This window comes from Perca fluviatilis, chromosome 9 (genome assembly GCF_010015445.1).
Source record: "Perca fluviatilis chromosome 9, GENO_Pfluv_1.0, whole genome shotgun sequence".
NCBI classification, from domain to species: domain Eukaryota; kingdom Metazoa; phylum Chordata; class Actinopteri; order Perciformes; family Percidae; genus Perca; species Perca fluviatilis.
Genome location: NC_053120.1, coordinates 9,417,331 through 9,440,221, shown reverse-complemented (window position 1 = coordinate 9,440,221; position 22,891 = coordinate 9,417,331). Strand labels below are relative to the sequence as shown.

Below are 22,891 nucleotides of genomic sequence, written 5' to 3'. Positions count from 1 at the left end.
TCACTACTCCAGTCTGTCTCCTGGTCAGCCGTGACAGGTGCAAAGGACCCTAGGGTGAAATTACTCCGAACCATCACTTTAACACTACACTTGGCAGCAGGTAACGTTAGCCCACCGTTAGCTAGCAGTTGGATTTAACACAGTTAAAATGCTGACAGCTAAACGGTGTAAAGGTTTGTCTCTATTTCCAACACGAGACGTACGACAGTCTGCAGCTGCCGTTGTCTGAAAAACAACACATGTTGCGTTCACTTGAAATACGCCTCGCCAGTTTCGTGCTGCATTTATTTTATTGTAAAATGTAAAATGTCCTTTCCCCATGCAGTGGTTGTTTTTGTCGTTTACTGGTGAAATAAGGAAGAGGCTCAATATTTATATAACTTTATAGCATTTATTTTTATAACTATTTGACTTAAATGGTTATCAGAAATAATTTATTTAAAAAAAAGACTAAAATGTTTTGACTAAAACTTGACTAAAATGGCGAGACTTTTAGTCGACTAAAACTTGACTAACAAAATATTTTGGCACAAGACTAAGACTAAATTAAAAATAGGTGACAAAATTAACACTATATCATAGTATGTCATTTCATATCACGCTTATGGTAAATATAACGCTACAGTAATTGTTCTGTGAATACATAAAGAAATGGTTCAAAATAACTATATCATTCTTTATCACATTTGATTATTATCTTCTTTATTTTCCCTACAGACAAAAACAATTACCTCACATGAAACAACACTTAAAAAAGTTTTAAGGTTCTAGAAAACAATAATTTCAAGTATTACAAGGTAAAATTTAAAGGTAAACAGGTTACCGGAAAAATTAAAAAAAACACCGAAATGATAAATAATTTGTATTTTAGAGTATTCCAAAAGAAAAAAAAAAAGACTTATCCTGCAGGATTTGCTCATCTTTTATAAAAATCAACTGATGAAACAACGTAAAAAAAAAAGCTACAGTGTGCAAATATCTGGTAATCAACTCTAGCTTGTATCATTTTTTTATACAAGTTATTTTAAAAGGCTGGGATGCCTCCTCCTGCTCTGTATTTACATGCCCAAATTTCATTACCTTGAAAGCAGCTGGATTTGTTAGATTGTAAGAATCACAAGATCCCTTGACAATGGCTTCTGAGGTCGAAACATGGATATTTGGTGGAAACGATATGCAAAATTTGTTTTCCTAGGAGAGAAAAGGCATGGTGATGGCATGACCCGCCCTACTTTCCCTCTGATTGGCCAGTAATGATCGCCTGCTGTGGTTGGGTTGGTTTAGTTTAAGCAAAAGGAGTGGGATTTGTTAGGGTAAGAATGTCAGGGTAAGCCAATCAGTGACAGAGTAGGGCGGGATATGCCTTCGCCATCATGGGAAAAAAATACTCAAACGGTGGGGCGCTTGGATAGCCATGTACAAAGGCTCTGTCCTTGTCGCAGCGGCTGCAGGTTCGAATCCGACCTGCGGCCCTTTGATTCATGCCATTCCCCCTTTCTATCCCCTTTCAAATATTCAATTGTTCTATATCATAAAATCCTAAAATGCCCAAAAACTAATTTTAAAAATGAGTAAATAATAATACTCATAAATGGTACTGAATTGCCAAGTCTCCAACCGTGGACACATTTCTACGGTTGCACGGCATACCGCCATATCATCCAACCCCGATGCCGTTGCAGAGTTGAAGCAAAACAAAATGTGGTCAATCAACTCAGGTTTTACAGTGGTGAAAGTTTGTAGTAAAGTAGCTTCATTTATCAACCCGTTTTATTCGCCAACAAAGATTTTCAATCACATTTGGTGAGTGGCGGGTGCTAATTTTGGACCCTGGTTCTACTGTCAGCATAATTTAAGACACAGTGTTGCGTGTTAATTATTCTGTAGTTCTTGTCTATCTTCATTATGTTATGTTTAAATCAAGCGGCTACATGCAAACACTGGAAACAATATCAGCTTTAACATACTGTATGCAAAATCTTCAAAGGATGCAAACCCCAGAAACCAAAATCAGTTTTACATAGGCTACTAATGTCAACATGAAAACTGTGAAAGGAGTTGTAACTTACTGAGGCATCTCATCTGTCCGGTCCATTCACCATTGTTGCAGGTTTTGTAAGCACAACCTTTTTTATATAAAAATACATTTTTTGACATATCTGGTATTCTAACCCTTTCTCCATGTCTGTAATGGGATTTAAAAGTTCCCCTGGTGTCTGCATCTGCAATGTGTGGTGGTGTCCCACAACCTGAAGGAGCTAAAAGAACGTAACACACACACACACAGACACGCAAACACAAATAAGTAATTTCCTGGAAAAGCTGTTTACGTTTTTTTCTTATTTAAGTTTGTATATGTCCACACTGCCAGTTAATTAGGTACTCTTAAATAAAATGAATACAACAGGTCTGCAATACATCCTATACCCATCATTTTCCTAGATAAGGAGCAAGGGGAAAAGAAAAGAATTTCTTTACCTCCACATGTTGGGAATGGATCACTCTCAAGCTGTCCGCCCGCAAAACATTCAACCTCAGCTTTCCCTCTTACAAAGTCCTTCACGCGGCGGCAATTAAACATCAACTTTTCTCCTGTTCTGAGTTGATCGCCTGGTTCATGTGTGGGGAGTTGTAAGCCGTCTGATAGACCTGGGACTTTGCAGTTTTCTGTTTTTAAGAAGAGAATCTGTTTAATCAAGAGGTTTAAACAGTATAAACACCAGCACATTACACTTACAGTTTTTTTCAATTGCTTAAGCAATATTTTGAATACAGGGACCGGTTTTCCAAAACACTACACACCCAATTAACACAACCACACACCCAATCTGCAGAACACCTCAGACCCTTTGCTAAATGAAACACTCTTGCAAAAACTATACACTAATTTATAAAAAACATATTTTGTTACCATATGAAACACACACATATCATTTGACTTAATTCTGTTTGAACCAGTTACACACTGCTGTAGCTAACCTAAAACACTTTTAGCAAGTCTACTTCACAGTGATTAGAGTACTGTAAAATGAAGTACACAGAGAAAATATACAATAAAGTCACTCACACAAGACCAATGCTGCAGACTGAGGAAAATATAATTTATTTCTCTCCATATACATAAATCAGTCATCATGTCAACATGGAGAATCACAACAAAACATGTAGTGTTGTTAGCTCAGCAAACAGACAAACCAGTATCCAGTACAACTTACAATTACAGTAAAATACTGAAAATACTGAAACTGAAAATACTGTACAGAAAATACTAGACTTACCTGCTGCATTTTTATAGTGCTTAATCCTGATTGGTGTGTCTACAATTAAGCAATCATGTGTTTTGGCGCACCTGATGCGTGTGTTTACAGATTGGCTCATAGGTGTGGTCATTTGACAGTGCTTTGGAATTGCAAGGAAGTGACATCATGATATACAGTATTTCTGTGTCTAATGTATACACGCGGGCGTGTGTTTAGTGTTTGCAAATCACTGTGTGTAATGGTTTTGGAAGAGCGGTGACGCGACATTGTGCTTATAGTGGTGCACATCTGGGCCAATGTTTTGCTCCTTGAGTGTAAGGTAGTGAGTTAGTTGTGTAACACTTTTGATTTCTGTGTGTAAGACGGCTACAACTGTACGATCTGACTGAGTGTCCAAATCTTTGAAACATTACCTGCAAATGTATCTAAATGTACTATTTATTGGAATTATACAAAGATACAACAACAAAACAAGATCAAGAGACAGCTGTTTTCAGCGAAAATACCCTAAAAACAGAGATATAGAGACATAGAGACTAGCTGGTGAACGTAGAGGAGCATTTAACCGCTAAAGGTAAATATTTTTATGAAATGGTGGAGACCAAAAATGGAGCTAAAGGGAGAGTGAATGGTTGACTTTCATTAGCTAGGTAGCCAAAGTTGACTTCAAATGAATGATAATGTGTGTATGTATTTCTGTATGTATGTATGACATAAATATTGTGTACAGAATTATTAGTTTTTATCTTAAAGGGTTTACCTTCACAAGTGGGGAATGGATGATCCCACTGTCCATCTTGACCACATCTCAGCACTGAACTGCCATTCAGATATTTCCCAGGTCCTTCACAGATGAATGCGAGGGGGGCGGTCAGGAAGAATGGGATTGTCATTTTCTGGTAAACCTATTACTGTAACCCCTCCATCTGCAGGCGGGGGTTAGAGCTCGATGGTGAACCTAAATACAAACAGTCCGTAAGGTCAATGAAGATAAAAAAAACAAGCTGAACAAGGCAAGTTGCTGATGTGTAAAAACACCCCACATTTTATCAGCACAGAGATAGAGTTGCAGCACAGAAAAGAGTTAAAGGCCACTGAAATCCTTCAGACTTACCATATTTAGGTATGTTTTGCTTTGAACAAACAGATTGATGTTTATTTGCTCAGAACTGAAGTCAGTGAAATAATTTAATGCGCATTTTTTTATAAAAACTCCTAACAAGTACCATCATCTGTGTTTTAATTTCTCTAAAAGTTATTCACAAATTTCCAAATGTTTGCATACATACTGTTATCATCATCTTGAACAATTAATTGTTTACATATTGGCGTACAATTGAGTCAAAACTGCCATACATACAGTATGTGCCACATACTTTACAAAATGAAGCCTGTGTCTGAAAGAGACTTTAAAAAGTATAATTAAACACATCTTCCAACAGTGTAAGCAGAGTACTGCAGTGAGCGTAGAACAGACAGCCAATTCACTTACGACATGACAAAGACATTTCATCAATGTGTAAGCTCATAAGATCACTTAAAACAACAGTAAAAAGCACTGTAAGAATTGAGGTAACAGAACAAATTTGATAAATTATCTTTAAATTACCAAAACAATAATTAGGAGGATAAGGCAGTATGCTATCACAGACCGCATGAACTGGCCTCTGCACAAAATGCAGTACTTTTACACTAATGGTAATGACATATCCGTACACAAACATGGGCCTTTTAAATATACAACGAAGATACCAATGTAATATACAGGTTATTCCTCTCTTATGTATGAGTCATGTACAATAACCTAGTTTAATCTGAACACTTTCTGTTTCTTGTATCCATGAAACTTGTAATGGTATTTACTTTGTCCTCGTACTGTTACGGTTGTGTTCCAGTTGGACTGTGTGTAGAACTTATATGTATAATAATATGTATTTATGTATCTTGTATGTGTTTATACTTGCTGCACACCGAATCGCCCTTCAGGGACACAAATAAAGTTGAAGTTGAAGTTGAAGTCCACAAAGCTAAATCCTAACACTTCAGTAAATAAAAGACCCCTACTTACCATTCTGTGATGAGGAGACTTCCACAATCCCCCACAGTTGGAGAAAGAGGATTACAGACAAACTCATGGTCCTTTGACAAACGTCTCCTGAGCAGAACTACTGTGTGTTAGAGTCCTCGGGGAGCCCTGAGGTTCACAACATGGTCTGCCCTGTGGGACTGTACACATTGCAACACACCAACACACATCGTTCTCCATAGAAGTCCTATGGAGAAGGCCAGGAAAGGTTGTTGGGCATACAAATCACAGGACAGAAAAAAAAACAGGGTTTCCGTCCTGTTTCACATATTTAAAATTAGTCCACTAAAACATGGTTGTAGTTTTGTTTAAATGTTGAAAAATGCAAGGCATGTTGGGCTGTTTTTCAATATTTAAAAGATGAGTCTGGCAATTTTCTGTATTTCCTTTTTTATTTTTACAAATGGGAAAAAATGGGATTACAAATCCCACGAAAAGACCAAATCAACAATAATAATAAAAGTGACTCAAATGTGTTTGGCTGATACAGAATTTGAACTATTATACTCACCTGATGGTATACTTTTTAGGTTTTTTATTTTTAATTATGGTGCGTATACTGTATGATGTAAGCAACACACTAACGTCTATAATACAGAAATGTTGACAGAATGACATTCACAATAGAGGTCGTGCATATTGAAGAAACTGCTCCAGTTTAGGTTTCATATGACCTTAGAATTAACATCTGCCTTCAGCAGCAGGTCAAGTTTATTTTCTGAAACTGACATTTACCCAGGAACATGAATTACGGTATTAAAGGCTGAATGCTGCAGATTGTTTACTGAAAATTAAGCTTTATTTTCATAATGAATAATTCCAACCATCCGCAGGTCTGCATCATACTGTCAGGGGGTCCATGAAACACTGTGATTTATTCATTCAAATTATCAGAATTGATCATGATGATCATATTATCATTTCTTTTTACAAAAAGCTTCATAGTTCAACAAATATTTTAATTGTTAAGTCTAACATACCAAAGATAGTATTTTAATCTAACAAATCTATTAACTCTTAGAATCAGCAAACATGTTTAATGCATGTCTCATACAGTATCTTTCTAATACATTTCTCTTGCGTTGTTCTTCGACATAAGTTCAGAAATGGGCTACGTAAAATTATTTCAGGGGACATACATCAGGGTGTCCCCGGTAAATTCTCTGTAAGGGGTCCTTCTGAAAAAAATGTAACCTCTAATTTACTGCTTAAATTTTACTTTAAAGTGTATTCAGTCTTTTTTTTAACATTGATGGCAGGGGACTACAGATGAAAAATAGCCTTATGGCTAATTCTGTCTCTTTTAACCCATGTAAAATCATACGTTTTATTAATTTGCACTGTCCCCTTTCATAAATAAACTGAATTGAATTGAATCTTCAGCACCTCGGAACTGCCAACTTATTCTTCTTATCGGCATCGGCATGCTTAGAGAAGTGCTGCTTAAAGAAAGGTGTTAGGAAATTTAGGTTTATAGAAGCGTTTGTAGAAAATGCTCTTAACTTCTAAGACCAATCAATATCAGGAAACTGGGCCCAGTTTTGTAATTTATTGTGCTGCTTTATTATTTTGGATATTGGTGTTTTTCTCTTCCAGGAGAAAAGAACATCTTTCTCCAGTAAAGCTGACGTGACTTTCTCTGAGCACGCAAAAAAAAAATCAAGATGGGAAATATACTTTACTCCGATCATACATTTAGAGCCAGAAAACAGACTGAGTGAAAATATAGATTTTATTAAAATTATGACACAAAGATCTGGAATACAGACACTGGATCATAATTGGTCTTACTTTTTACTTTGGTTAATTGTTTACATGTTTGTCCAGCCAGATCATGTTCATCACATCCAGTTAACTAAAAACCTTTACTGGCAAGTGGGCAGGTTCATCACACCATCAATACACTGCTGACGCATGGGCAATGAGCCGGTAGGTCTATGACCTGCAGTACAAGTGAATGTGATAAAATCATTATGGGATAAATAAAGCTTATCTTCATGACCATATCTGAAGGCAATATTATATCTGTTCATGAGCTCTCTATCCACAGTACAGGGTTCTGCAAGAGAAAACAGATAAACAGCATTTTATTAATGGGAAATTACTTCACATCAAACTCTATGTATAATAAATGCTATTCTTAGATACAAAATATATTTAGAGCTTAAAAACTGAATAGGTTGTCTAAAATGTAATCAGTTACATCAGTACAGGCTCAGAACAGTCAGTTCTGCTCATTGAATCTTTACACCATCTCAGCAGCGATATAGACTCTCTGTTCATGTTTATTGCATTTCCTACTATCCGACTTACTTGCACCTCACTACATGCCGGCATTTGCAATCCCCACTTATTCTGCACTTCATGTAGCATATTGTATTCTGTTTTCTTGTACTGTATTGAATGTGAAACTATTTGTTGTCTTGCATGCTTACGCTTATCTTGGCCAGGTCGCCGTTGCAAATGAGAACCTGTTCTCAACGGCCTACCTGGTTAAATAAAGGTTAAATAAAATAAAATAAAAAATAAAAGTTACATGCTCTGTGACAATACTTAGGATATAGCGCATTAATGGCCAGCAAACTGTGAAATGCTCGGTTACGTTGTAACCTTGGTTCTCTGAGTGAAGAGACTATCTCTCCAGCTGTAGGCCGCTCGGAGACGGTTCCGATCAAACTATCAGTGAGTCCACGCCAGCACAAGTGCTTTATAGGAAATAGCATAGGGTGTGTCTTAAAGAAGTATCCATGTACCTGACCTCAGGGGGATCATCCCCATACATATGGAATATGTAACGGTGGAGAGATAGTCTCGATACGATAGAGAACAGAAGGTTAATTATACCTTTTAGAGAGAATGAACATTCATTTGATAATTTACATACTGTAGTTATAGGGATTAGACATTTCTGTGTTTTTATTTAAAGTATATTGAAATCAATAAAAACGGTGTTTAGTCAAATTGAATCACATGAATTTCACCAGAGTCAGAAGCTGAGATGTTAGCCTACTGCTCCTACTTTGTTGAGATTATTGAGTTTACCTGTTTTTGGTCTGCATCATGATTACATTCATCTGCTGCCTTATTTATTTATTTACGTGAGAAACCAAACTTAATTATTAAAATGTTGGTGCATGTTAATGGCTATTTTTCAGTTACAGTAGGCCTAGGCCAGATATCATCTCAGGAAAACTCAGTGAGTAAATTAAGCTTATAGCTTAGGATAGCCGTGCATATCTCCCCAACTATAGGTTTGACTTGAGATATCTATAGCTGCTATCATTAGCTATAGTTTTCGTTTGATAACGTAAAACAGATGCTAAAAACTCAAATTCCTGTCAATTGTTACCAAATACTATGTTATTGCGCTGGCTTTGCTGGGCTGAATTGTGGTTAGTTCCAAAATTAACTTTTTGGGTCTATCTGCCATTGGCTGTTCAAGTGAAAACATTAACTGGCAAAAAAAGTTTTTTTAACCGGCCATGAAACTGCATTGGATGGTATTAAACGCTGCGGCTCAATGTATTGATGTCACAAAACCTACTCTTGGCGGTAAGTGCTAAATTCTCCTCCGTGATTCCCGACCAGTACCACTGCTAATCGAGCCGGGTAGTGAGCGAGATAAGTAAGCCAACAGTGGACATTGAGGCGCAGTCAAAGAATTTCATTAGAATTATTGATAGTCATACGTTGCATACCGTGTAGGGGTGGGTGAGATGGCCAAAATCTTCTACCATGGTATGTCATTTCATATCACGCTTATGGTAAATATAACACTACAGTAATTGTTCTGTGAATACATAGAGAAATGGTTCAAAATAACTATATCATTCTTTATCACATTTGATTTTTATCTTCTTTATTTTGCCTACAGACAAAAACAATTGCCTCACATGAGACAACACTTAAAAAAGTTTTAAGGTTCCTGAGAACAATAATTTCAAGTATTACAAGCTTAAAGTTTAAAGGTAAACAGGTTACCGGAAAAATTTAAAAAACACAGAAATGATAAATAATTTGTATTTTAGAGTATTCCAAAAGAAAGAAAAAACTTATCCTGCAGGATTTGCTCATCTTTTATAAAAAACAATTGATGAAACTGTCATGATGTCGTCATGGCAGCCTGTGCTGATTGCTGTGGGCGTGGCTTAGCTGGCAGGTGGCTCCAGGTGCAGCTCATTCCCTCATCTACCTCCTCCAGTATTTAAGGCTGGCTCTGTAATCCACTCGTCGCCAGATTGTACAGTCTACAAGCGTGGTATAGTGGCAATCCTAGTTCCCTGTATTTTCTGTGTTCTTGCTTGTGTGGCTAACTTAGTTTTCTGTTTGTCTCAGGTTGCAGCCCGCCTTGCTTGTTCACCTGCCTGCCTGCCTGCCTGCCTGCCTGCCTGCTTGCTTCTCACACCTGCCCTTCTCTTTCTACGGATTGGTCTCAATTGTTTGTTGGTCTCTGGAGGAGGCCTACCACATGGTCACCCCCACCACGTCACGGGGGAACGCTCTGGAGAGCACACAGGACCCACCACTCACCACTGGATTCCCTCGACACTACTTCCCCTTTTTTGCCACCAGCACATTTATTGTATAGATTTCACGCATTAAATCATTTACTTTTTGTGTTGGTCGTCTGCTTTTGGGTCCCACCTTCTGTGTCGTTCCATAACAGAAACAACGTTAAAAAAAAAAAGCTACAGTGTGCAAATATCTGGTAATCAACTCTAGCTTGTATCATTTTTTATACAAGTTATTTTAAAAGGCTGGGATGCCTCCTCCTGCTCTGTATTTACATGCCCAAATTTTATTACCTTGAAAGCAGCTGGATTTGTTAGATTGTAAGAATCACAAGATGCCTTGACAATGTCTCCTGAGGTCAAAACATGGATATTTGGTGGAAACGATATGCAAAATTAGTTTTCCTAGAATAGAAAAGGCATGGGGATGGCACGACCCGCCCTACTTTCCCTATAATTGGCCAGTAATTATCGCCTGCTGTGGTTGGGTTGGTTTAGTTTAAGCAAAAGGAGTGGGATTTGTTAGGGTAAGAATGTCAGGGTAAGCCAATCAGTGGCAGAGTAGGGCAGTATATGCCTTCGCCATCATGGGAAAAAAATACTCATAAACGGTGGGGCGCTTGGATAGCCATGTACAAAGGCTCTGTCCTTGTCGCAGCGGCTGCAGGTTCGAATCTGATCTGCGGCCCTTTGATGCATGCCATTCCCCCTTTCTATCCCCTTTCAAATATTCAATTGTTCTATATAATAAAAGCCTAAAATGCCCAAAAACTAATTTTAAAAATAAGTAAATAATGATACTCATAAATGGTACTGAATTGCGAAGTCTCTAAATGTGGACACATTTCTACGGTTGCACGGCATACCGCCATATCACCCAACCCCGATGCCGTTGCAGAGTTGAAGCAAAACAAAATGTGGTCAATCAAGTTTGTAGTAAAGTAGCTTCATTTAGCAACCCGTCAATGGTGAGTGACGTCTTTTAATTTTATTCGCCAACATAGATTTTCAATCACATTTGGTGAGTGGCGGGTGCTAATTTTGGACCCTGGTTCTACTGTCAGCATAATTTAAGACACAGTGCTGCGTGTTAATTATTCTGTAGTTCTTGTCTATCTTCATTATGTTATGTTTAAATCAAGCGGCTACATGCAAACACTGGAAACAATATCAGCTTTAACATACTGTATGCAAAATCCTCAAAGGATGTAACATGAAAACTGGGGAAGGAGTTGTAACTTACTGAGGCATCTCATCTGTCCGGTCCATTCACCATTGTGGCAGGTTTTGTAAATCTCACCCTCCATAATGTAGTAATTCTGACAGCTGTATTCAACCCTTTCTCCATGTCTGTACTGGGATTTAAGAGTTCCCCTGGTGTCTGCATCTGCAATGTGTGGTGGTGTCCCACAACCTGAAGGAGCTAAAAGAACGTAACACACACGCAAACACAAATAAGTAATTTCCTGGAAAAGTTCTTTAAGTCTTATTTAAGTTTGTATATGTCCACACTGCCAGTTAATTAGGTACACTTAAATAAAATGAATACAACAGGTATGCAATACATCCTATACCCATCATTTTCCTAGATAAGGAGCAAGGGGAAAAGAAAAGAATTTCTTTACCTCCACATGTTGGGAATGGATCACTCCACCGTCCGCCTGCTAAACATTCAACCTCAGCTTTCCCTCTTAGAAAGTCTCCACGCCGGCGGCAAGTAAACGTCAACTTTTCTCCTGTTCTTAGTTGATCGCCTGGTTCATGTGTGGGGAGTTGTAAGCCGTCTGATAGACCTGGGACTTTGCAGTTTTCTGTTTTTAAGAAAAAAATCTGTTTAATCAAGAGGTTTAAACAGTATAAACAGCAGCATATTACACTTACAGTTTTTTTTCGATTGCTTAAGCGACCGGTTTTATATAGAAAATATACAATAACTTCACTAAACAAGACCAATGCTGCAGACTGAGGAAAATATAATTTATTTCTCTCCATATACATAAATCAATTATCATGTCAACATCGAGAATCACAACAAAACATGTAGACACTGTTAGCTCAGCAAACAACAGACAAATATAAAATACTGAATCCAGTACAGGTTACAATTACAGTAAAAAAAAAACTGAAAATACTGTACAGAAAATACTAGACTTACCTGCTGCATTTTTATAGTGCTTAATCCTGATTGGTGTGTCTACAATTAAGCAATCATGTGTTTGCGCACCTGATGGCTGTGTTTCACAGATTGGCTCATAGGTGTGGTCATTTGACAGTGCTTTGGAATTGCAAGGAAGTGACATCATGATATACAGTATTTCTGTGTCTAATGTATACACGTGTGTTTAGTGTTTTGCAAATCACTGTGTGTAATGTTTTGGAAGAAGTGTGACGCTGACATTGTGCTTATAGTGGTGCACATCTGGGCCAATGTTTTGCTCCTTGAGTGTAAGGTAGTGATAGTTGTGTAACACTTTTGATTTCTGTGTGTAAGCAATCTGCTACAACTGTAAGATCTGACTGAGTGTCCAAATCTTTGAAACATTACCTGCAAATGTATGTAAATGTACTATTTATTGTAATTATACAAAGACACAACAACAAGACAAGATACAAGAGACAGCTGTTTTCAGTGAAAATACCCTAAAAAACAACATTTAGAGACTTGCTGGTGAACGTAGAGGAGCATTTAACCGCTAAAGGTAAATATTTTTATGAAATGGTGGAGACCAAAAATGGAGCTAAAGGGAGAGTGAATGGTTGACTTTCATTAGCTAGGTAGCCAAAGTTGACTTCAAATGAATGATAATGTATGTATGTATTTCTGTATTTCTGTATGTATGTATCACATACATATCGTGTACAGAATTATTAGTTTTTATCTTAAAGGGTTTACCTTCACAAGTGGGGAATGGATGATCCCACTGTCCATCTTGACCACATCTCAGCACTGAATTGCCATTCAGATATTTCCCAGGTCCTTCACAGATGAATGCGAGGAGGCCGTCAGGAAGAATGGGATTGTCATTTTCTGGTAAACCTATTACTGTAACCCCTCCATCTGCAGGCGGGGGGTTACAGCTCGATGGTGAACCTAAATACAAACAGTCCGTAAGGTCAATGAAGATAAAAAAACAAGCTGAACAAGGCAAGTTGTTGATGTGTAAATACACACACATTTTATCAGCACAAAGTAGAGTTGCAGCACAGAAAAGAGTTAAAGGCCACTGAAATCCTTCAGACTTACCACATTTAGTTTTTTTTGCTTTGAACAAATAGATTGATGTTTATTTGCTCAGAACTGAAGTCAGTGAAATAGCTTAATGCAGTTTTTTTTTTATAAACCTCTCAGTACCATCATCTGTGTTTTAATTACTCTAAAAGTTATTCACACATTTCCAAATGTTTGTGTTTATGCATGCATATTGTTATCATCATCTTGAACAATTAATCGTTTACAAATAGGTGTACAATTGAGTCAAAACCGCCATACATATGTGCCACATACTTTACAAAATGAAGCCCTTTTCTGAAAGGGACTTAGCATATGTTTCCTTTCCCCCAAACTCTAAGATGGTAACGTTTAAAAAGTATAATTAAACACATCTTCCAACAGTGTAAGCAGAGTACTGCAGTGAGCGTAGAACAGACAATTCACTTACGTTCCCTGTTGCACGTTCCCTGTTGCACTGTCAGCCAGCCCTCGCTGGAGCATACATATCTGATTGTTGGACTGGATGTAGTATAACCAGGTTCACAAGTGAAATTTATCAGTTCTCCTTCTTGGTACTCTTTTGACAAATGGGCATGAGGAACATCTGGGAGCTTTGAACACGCTAAGAGACAAAAATATGGCGACATGAGAAAGGTCCTCACTGTCTTACCTTGTTTGCATCAAATACAGATGGATAAAGGGGTGAAAGGGAGATGGACATGAAACATCACAACACACATTACAACGTTGAAGGATGTCCATGGCACTGAAGGACTCCTAAAATAATTACCAAGAGTACATTAGCAATTGCATGATCTTCAGCAGGTACACCATTTTTGAAACACTTCACCTTCTTACACAGGTAGTGTACATCTGACTATTTTGTCAACTAAACAAATGTATATGTTCAAATGGAGGGATGCATGTGTACATCAATCCATAAAAATCCTCATAAACAAAGCTAAAATAAAGCATGACAAACTATGGATTTCAAACATGAGGCGACAGCTGGATCTGTTTTGATTCATGGAAACAGTGTCATAACTGACTCTTTTCCAACAACAGTTAGTTTCCATCCAGAGGAGTAGAGGGGAAACAACTCTGTGCTGTGTTTTCAAGGTGTAGTGCAGGGAAATATGATCCGCCGTGAGCACAGTGTGTTTTATTTTGAAAATGAACCGGATTTAACCGTTTTATTTTGTTTCTGTGCTCGACTTCCTGTCCCGCACTATCTGCCGTGTGCTGAATTGCTGCGGAGCTCTCCGGCGTCCGGCAAAAATAGAAGCTCTGCGTATCTGCTCCGGAGGGCTGCGGATCGCCGGAGCTGTGCCGGAGTTGGCACGCAGCCGTTATGCAGCCAGTGGAAATACACACATTGACTTTAATGGAAACCTAATGACTCCGCCGCCGTTTCGGAGCCGTTCCGCAGTTGTTACGCATCCAGTGGAAATCCGGGGAAAGACATTTCATCAATGTGTAAGCTCATAAGATCACTTAAAACAACAGTAAAGAGCACTGTAAGAATTGAGGTAACAGAACAAATTTGATAAATTATCTTTAAATTACCAAAACAATAATTCGGATAAGGCAGTATGCTATCACAGACCGCATGAACTGGCCTCTGCTCAAAATGTAGTACTTTTACACTAATGGTAATGACATATCCGTACACAAACATGGGCCTTTTAAATATATACAAGGAAGATACCAATGTAATATACAGGTTATTCCTCTCTTATGTATGAGTCACGTACAATACCCTAGTTTAATATAAACACTTTCTGTTTCTTGTATCCATGAAACTTGTAATGGTATTTACTGTATTTGTCCTCGTACTGTTACGGTTGTGTTCCAGTTGGACTGTGTGTAGAACTTATATGTATAATAATATGTATTTATGTATCTTGTATGTGTTTATACTTGCTGCACACCGAATCGCCCTTCAGGGAATAAAGTTGAAGTTGAAGTCCACAAAGCTAAATCCTAACACTTCAGTAAATAAAAGACCCCTACTTACCATTCTGTGATGAAGAGACTTCCACAATCCCCCACAGTTGGAGAAAGAGGATTACAGACAAACTCATGGTCCTTTGACAAACGTCTCCTGAGCAGAACTACTGTGTGTTAGAGTCCTCGGGGAGCCCTGAGGTTCACAACATGGTCTGCCCTGTGGGACTGTACACATTGCAACACACCAACACACATCGTTCTCAATACTGGATGTTCCAGATGTGCTCACAAACAGCATCCTTTGTGCATCAGTCTTATTCATAAAAATATGTAAAGGTATAAATATTTTTTCAGCCAATGGTTGAAATTAATTAACAGTTATAAATTACCTTTGTTAAAAGATGTTTGGCTTGCTATTAGTGATTGCTGCAGATTATGCTCACTATGTTTGGCCAATTCAAGATGTAAGATGTTCTCCTTAGAAGTCCTATGGAGAAGGCCAGGAACGGTTGTTGGGCATACAAAGCACAGGACTTTAAGAAAACAATTAAATCACATATTTAAAATTGGTCCACTAAAACATGGTTGTAGTTTTGGTTAAATGTTGAAAAATTCAAGGCATGTTGGGTCAAATCACTGTTTTTTTCAATAGTTAAAAGATGAGACTGGCAATTTTCTGTATTAACTTTTTTATTTCTTTTTTTACAAATGGGAAAAAATGTGATTACAAATCCCACGAAAAGACCAAATCAACAATAATAATAAAAGTGACTCAAATGTGTTTGGCTGATACAGACTTTGAACTCTTATTGTGCTCACCTGATGGTATACTTTTTAGGTTCCAGATCTTCTCTTTTCTTTTTAATTATGGTGCGTATACTGTATGATGTAAGCAACACACTAACGTCTATAATACAGAAATGTTGACAGAATGACATTCACAATAGACGTCGTGCATACTGAAGAAACTGCTCCAGTTTAGGTTTCATATGACCTTAGAATTAACATCTGCCTTCAGCAGCAGGTCAAGTTTATTTTCTGAAACTGACATTTACCCAGGAACATGAATTACGGTATTAAAGGCTGAATGCTGCAGATTGTTTACTGAAAATTAAGCTTTATTTTCATAATGAATAATTCCAACCATCCGCAGGTCTGCATCATACTGCCAGGGGGTCCATGAAACATTTTGTGATTTATTCATTCAAATTATCATAATTGATCATGATGATCATATTATCATCTCTTTTTCCAAAAACTTCGTAGTTCAACAAATATTTTAATTTTTAAGTCTAACATACCAAAGATTATGTTCTATTCTAACGAATCTATTAACTCTTAGAATCAGCAAACATGTTTAATGCATGTCTAATACAGTATCTTTCTAATACATTTCTCTTGCGTTGTTCTTCGACATAATCTCAAAAATTGGGCTACGTCAAATTATTTCACGGGACATACATCAGGGTGTCCCCGGTAAATTCTCTGTAAGGGGTCCTTCTGAAAAAATTGTAACCTCTAATTTACGGCTTAAATTTTACTTTAAAGTGTATTCTGCCTTTTTCAACATTGAGGGAAGGGGACTACAAATGAAAAATAGCCTTATGGCTAATTCTGGCTTTTTTAACCCATGTAAAATCATACGTTTTATTAATTTGCACTGTCCCCTTTCATAAACAAACTGAATTGAATTGAATCTTCAGCACCTCGGAACTGCCAACTTATTCTTCTTATCGGCATCGGCATGCTTAGAGAAGTGCTGCTTAAAGAAACCTGTTAGGAAATTTAGGTTTATAGAAGCGTTTGTAGAAAATGCTCTTAACTTCTAAGACCAATCATTATCAGGAAACTGGGCCCAGTTTTGTAATTTATTGTGTTGCATTATTATTTGGGATATTATGTTTTTTTCTCTTCCAGGAGAGAAGAACAGCTTTCTCCAGTAAAATCAAAATGGGACACATACTTTACTCCGATCATACATTTAGAGCCAGAAAACAGAAAACAGAGTAAAAATATAGGTTTTATTAAAATTATGACACAAAGATCTGAAGTATAGACACTGGATCATAATTGGTCTTACTTTTTACTTTGGTTAATTGTTTACATGTTTGTCCAGCCAGATCATGTTTATCACATCCAGTTAACTAAAAATGTTTACTGGCAAGTGGGCAGGTCCATCACACCATCAATACACTGCTGACGCATGGGCAATGAGCCGGTAGGTCTATGACCTTCAGTACAAGTAAACGTGATAAAATCATTATGGGTTGAATACAGCTTATCTTCATGACCATATCTGAAGGCAATATTATATCTGCTCATGAGCTGTTTATCCACAGTACAGGGTTCTGCAAGAGAAAACAGATAAACAGCATTTTATTAATGGGAAATTACTTCACATCAAACTCCATGTATAATAAATGCTATTCTTAGATACAAAATATATTTAGAGCTTAAAAACTGAATAGGTTCTCTAAAATATAATCAGTTACATGCTCTGTGACAATACTTAGGATATAGCGCATTAATGGCCAGCAAACTGTAAAATGCTCGGTTACATTGTAACCTTGGTTCTCTGAGTGAAGAGACTATCTCTCCAACTGTAGGCCGCTTGGAGACGGTTCCAATCAAACTATCAGTGATTTCATGCCAGCACAGGGGCTTTATAGGAAATAGCATAGGGTGTGTCTTAAAGAAGTATCCATATACCTGACCTCAGGGCGATCATCCCCATACATATGGAATATGTAACGGTGGAGAGATAGTCTCGATACGATAGAGAACAGAAGGTTAATTATACCTTTTAGAGAGAATGAACATTATTTTGATCATTTACATACTGTAGTTATAGGGATTAGACATTTCTGTGTTTTTATTTAAAGTATATTGAAATCAGTAAAAAGGGTGTTTAGTCAAATTGAATCACATGAATTTCACCAGAGTCAGAAGCTGAGATTTTAGCCTACTGCTCCTACTTTGTTGAGATTATTGAGTTTACCTGTTTTTGGTCTGCATCATGATTACATTCATCTGCTGCCTTATTTATTTATTTACGTGAGAAACCAAACTTAATTATTAAAATGTTGGTGCATGTTAATGGCTATTTTTTAGTTATAGTAGACCTAGCCCTGATAACATCTCAGGAAAACTCAGTGAGTAAATTAAGCTTATAGCTATAGCTTAGGATAGCCGTGGATATCTCCCCAACTATAGGTTTGACTTGATATATCATTAGCTATAGTTTTCGTTTGATAACGTAAAACAGATGCCAAAAACTCAAATTCCTGTCAATTGTCACCAAATACTATGTTACTGCGCTGGCTTTGCTGGGCTGAATTGTGGTTAGTTCCAAAATTACCTTTTTGGGTCTATCTGCCATTGGCTGTTCATTTGAAAACATTAACTGGCAAAACAATTTTTTTTAACCCGCCATAAAACTGCATTGGATGGTATTAAACGCTGCGGCTCAATGTATTGATGTCACAAAACCTACTCTTGGCGGTAAGTGCTAAATTCTCCTCCGTGATACCCGACCAGTACCACTGCTAATCGAGCCGGGTAGTGAGTGAGATAAGTAAGCCAACAGTGGACATTGAGGCGCAGTCAAAGAATTTCATTAGAATTATTGATGGTCATACGTTGCATACCGTGTAGGGGTGGGTGAGATGGCCAAAATCTTCTACCATGGTATGTCATTTCATATCACGCTTATGGTAAATATAACGCTACAGTAATTGTTCTGTGAATACTTAAAGAAATGGTTCAAAATAACTATATCATACTTTATCACATTTGATTATTATCTTCTTTATTTTCCCTACAGACAAAAACAATTGCCTCACATGAGACAACACTTAAAAAAGTTTTAAGTATAATATATAATATATAATAATTTCAAGTATTACAAGGTTAAAGGTGCTCTATGTGATGTGACGCGTTTTTTAGGCTACAACATTAACCGAGAAGAAGGAGCTGGTCGAGTCATGAATACGCATTGTGGAGGTAGCCTACGTGCTAACGCTGCTGCAGTGATGGCTCAACCAGCTCCTTCTTGTCGGTTATTGGCTGGAACATTGTTTGTTATGTTTCGTTGTGCAGGTTGGCGCAGTTTGTTTTTGTTGCCGTTTGTGGAGCCTGGGCTGTCCACAGAGACCGTGTTTTTTTACAGTGTGTTCAGGAGACAGGCAGCTAGAGGATAGTGAGGAGATGTTTGCTGTATGTGACGAAAAATGTTGTAGCCTAAAAAATGCGTCACATCACTTAGAGCACCTTTAAGGTTTAAAGGTAAACAGGTTACCGGAAAAATTCAAAAAAACACAGAAATGATAAATAATTTGTATTTTAGAGTATTTCAAAAGAAAAAAAAGTCTTCTGCAGGATTTGCTCATCTTTTATAAAAAACAACTGATGAAACAACGTTAAAAAAAAGCTACAGTGTGCAAATATCTGGTAATCAACTCTAGCTTGTATAATTTTTTATACACGTTATTTTAAAAGGCTGGGATGCCTCCTCCTGCTCTGTATTTACATGCCCAAATCACGTTACCTTGCTAGCAGCCGGATTCGTGAGATTGTAAGAATCACAAGATCACGTGACAATGGCTCCTGAGGTCGAAACATGGATATTTGGTGGAAACGGTATATAATAAAAGCCTAAAATGCCCAAAAACTAATCTTAAAAATAAGTAAATAATAATACTCATAAATGGTACTGAATTGCCAAGTCTCTAACCGTGGACACATTTCTACGGTTGCACGGTATACCGCCATATCACCCAACCCCGATGCCGTTGCAGAGTTGATGCAAAACAAAATGTGGTCAATCAAGTTTGTAGTAAAGTAGCTTCATTTAGCAACCCATAAATGAATGGTAAGTGACCTCTTTTAATTTTATTCGCCAACAAAGATTTTCAATCACATTTGGTGAGTGGCGGGTGCTGATTTTGGACCCTGGTTCTACTGTGAGCATAATTTAAGAGACAGTGTTGCGTGTTAATTATTCTGTAGTTCTTGTCTATCTTCATTATGTTATGTTTAAATCAAGCGGCTACATGCAAACACTGGAAACAATATCAGCTTTAACATACTGTATGCAAAATCCTCAAAGGATGCAAACCCCAGAAACCCAGTTTTACATAGGCTACTAATGTCAACATGAAAACTGTGAAAGGAGTTGTAACTTACTGAGGCATCTCATCTGTCCGGTCCATTCACCATTGTTGCAGGTTTTGTAAGCATCACCCTCTATAATGTAGACATTCTGACAGCTGTATTCAACCCTTTCTCCATGTCTGTACTGGGATTTAAGAGTTCCCCTGGTGTCTGCATCTGCAATGTGTGGTGGTGTCCGACAACCTGAAGGAGCTAAAAGAACGTAAAACACACACACACACACAAACACACACACACACACACACACACACACACACACACACACACGCATGCACACACGAATAAGTAATTTCCTGAAAAAGCTCTTTAAGTCTTTTTCTTATTTAAGTCTGTATACAGTATGTCCACACTGCCAGTTAATTAGGTACACCTAGATAAAATGAATACAACAGCTCTGCAATACATCCTATGGTCAGGGTACTAAAGTATAATCCGTTTTTCGTTTTAAACCAAAAACGAAAAAACAAAAAAACGGGTCGATGTTTCGTTTTTGGTTTTAAACCAAAAATGGAAAAACTAAATTATGAGCTCCGTTTTCTCGTTTTTCCAACGTCCATACAAATTAAAAATTAACTGTAAAACTGCTCGTTTTTTAACTGTTGTTTTTTTTTTTTTTGTTATTCATTTTTCCGTTTTAATCCAAGAGCGAGAATATGGGCTCATTTTTATAATGTGCATAATCATTGAAAATCTGATGGAACTCAGGTCTCGTTTATAATGTTATTTTGGTCTTACGTGTTAAGTCAAAAGTTGACTAAAACCCATGCGCTCTGGACAGGAAGTAACATTAACGTGTCAAAATAAAAGCATGAGAGCTGTAATAACTGCCAGAAGAACGAGGCACTTTATGAATACGTTGTTTGCCTGCTTGTTTGATTAGGCTAAAGTTAGCTATTTAGGGTTATATAAAGTATTTAATTATTTAATAATAATTTTAAAATCACATGAAATCTACATTCATCTATTATTAGCCTATGTGTGGCAGTTATTGACTAGTTACTCTAATCTTACACCAGCCAGTAAAAAGGCATCTAACACTTGTGTTGTCTTCGTGTTAAATGTGTCATGTTTTCAAAGTTTCTTATAAGAAATATGGATTTCTTTCAACCAAATTGACCAAAATCACATGCATTGTTCCCTTCCATGCTCTTCGCAAGTAAATTAATATTCACAAATTTCATACAATTTGGGGTGTTTTGTTCAATTTTATAGCAGTTATGGTCTTCCCGGGCGAATTTTGACTTGGTAGTGCAATAGGGCACTATTGAGCTTTACAGAAGATAAACACATAGGACACACATGCATATTTACAAGTATGTGCATGCACACACACACACACACACACACACACACGCACACACACACACACACACACCTACCTACCAAGAGCCTGGGTCTGTCCAAGGTTTCTTCCTAAAAAGGGAGTTTTTCCTCACCAATGTCACTTTTACGTATTTATGCATGCTCTTGAGGGGAATCACTGGAGTTGTTAGGTTATTATAAATTGTTAGGTTATTATAAATTGTTGGGTTATTACAAATTATACATGTGGTCTAGACCTACTCTATCTGTAAAGTGTCCTGAGATAACTCCTGTTATCATTTGATTCTATAAATAAAATGGAATTGAATATACCAGTCTGTTATAATCCAAAACTAATCGTATATCCTCATTTTACTGAGAAATTAGGTATAATTAATGTAAATGAGGTCTGTTGACCATGAATGCAAAAAAATAAGTGTAAAATTAACTCTGCAGAATATTCATGTGACATGGTTGACCAACTTAACTGCCATTACATTTTTTTACAATCACTTTGGCACTTGTTTCAGAACCTAGACGTCATTTTTCAAAACTCTGGACACAAAACTCACAACCAATGATCAAAATACACATTTTTCAAAACTCTAACACTTCTTTCAATTCCTTGGATACAATACACATAAACCTAAGATCATATGTTCATTTAACAAAGATCACCTGTTCAATATGACACAACCTAACATCAAAGTACTACTATTTCAAAAAGCAATCCACACATTACATTTCAGATGATTGTCTATTCATTTCATTTCAATAATCTAACTATCAATTGATACAACTGCTCAAAATGATAAGGAAATGTTGCATTACTCTTAATGCATATGGAAACAGACAGACAATATTCCACGTTTAGATCATGAAAGTTTCGAGATAACGAGATTTATTGTCACCAGTTAGCGTGGAGCATGAACCAATTAGACTACATGATCTGTGGATGTAATATTTCATCATCATTCTTTACTGTAATGTACTACTGTTTATCAGACACTGTTTCTATGGTCTCATGTACTACTACTGTAATGTACTACTGTTTATCAGACACTGTTTCTATGGTCTCATGTACTACTACTGTAATGTACTACTGTTTATCAGACACTGTTTCTATGGTCTCATGTACTACTCAGATGTGGGTAGTAACGAGTTACATTTACTCCGTTACATTTACTTGAGTAAGTTTTTGAAAAAATTATACTTCTAGGAGTAGTTTTAAATCACTATACTTTTTACTTTTACTTGAGTATATTTGTGAAGAAGAAACTGTACTCTTACTCCGCTACATTGGGCTACAATGAGCTCGTTACTTTTCTTTTTACCTCTGGTATTCTACGCGTCATTGTTTGTATTCCCCCCGCGTACGCCTCATTTTAATGTTTTATTT

The 22,891-nt window shown here is 37.1% G+C and overlaps 2 protein-coding genes and 1 long non-coding RNA gene across 16 annotated transcripts in view; all 3 read right to left on the bottom strand.

Annotated features, from left to right (window-relative positions):
• LOC120566011 (complement factor H-like) overlaps positions 1 to 22,891 on the bottom strand; it is a 159,031-nt gene that overhangs the window by 103,314 nt on the left and 32,826 nt on the right. The window lies entirely within an intron of this gene.
• LOC120566012 (complement factor H-like) overlaps positions 1 to 22,891 on the bottom strand; it is a 99,218-nt gene that overhangs the window by 65,706 nt on the left and 10,621 nt on the right. For 4 of the 6 annotated variants that reach the window (XM_039812208.1, XM_039812212.1, XM_039812207.1 and 1 more), the window contains exons 8-11: positions 20,203 to 20,382; positions 12,751 to 12,948; positions 11,483 to 11,668; positions 11,101 to 11,280 (exon numbers count right to left, since the gene is read on the bottom strand). In XM_039812208.1, the coding sequence (XP_039668142.1) occupies positions 11,101 to 11,280; positions 11,483 to 11,668; positions 12,751 to 12,948; positions 20,203 to 20,382 (744 nt within the window). Of the gene's footprint in view, positions 1 to 7,060; positions 7,406 to 11,100; positions 11,281 to 11,482; positions 11,669 to 12,750; positions 12,949 to 20,202; positions 20,383 to 22,891 lie in introns of those variants that run through there. The other 2 variants (XM_039812210.1, XM_039812209.1) reach the window with 2 other exon arrangements.
• Positions 2,601 to 5,501, bottom strand: LOC120566015. The gene is made up of 3 exons (XR_005640321.1): positions 5,329 to 5,501; positions 4,021 to 4,218; positions 2,601 to 2,667 (listed from the first exon to the last, which is right to left on the bottom strand). It is a non-coding gene; the product is annotated as an uncharacterized LOC120566015 (long non-coding RNA).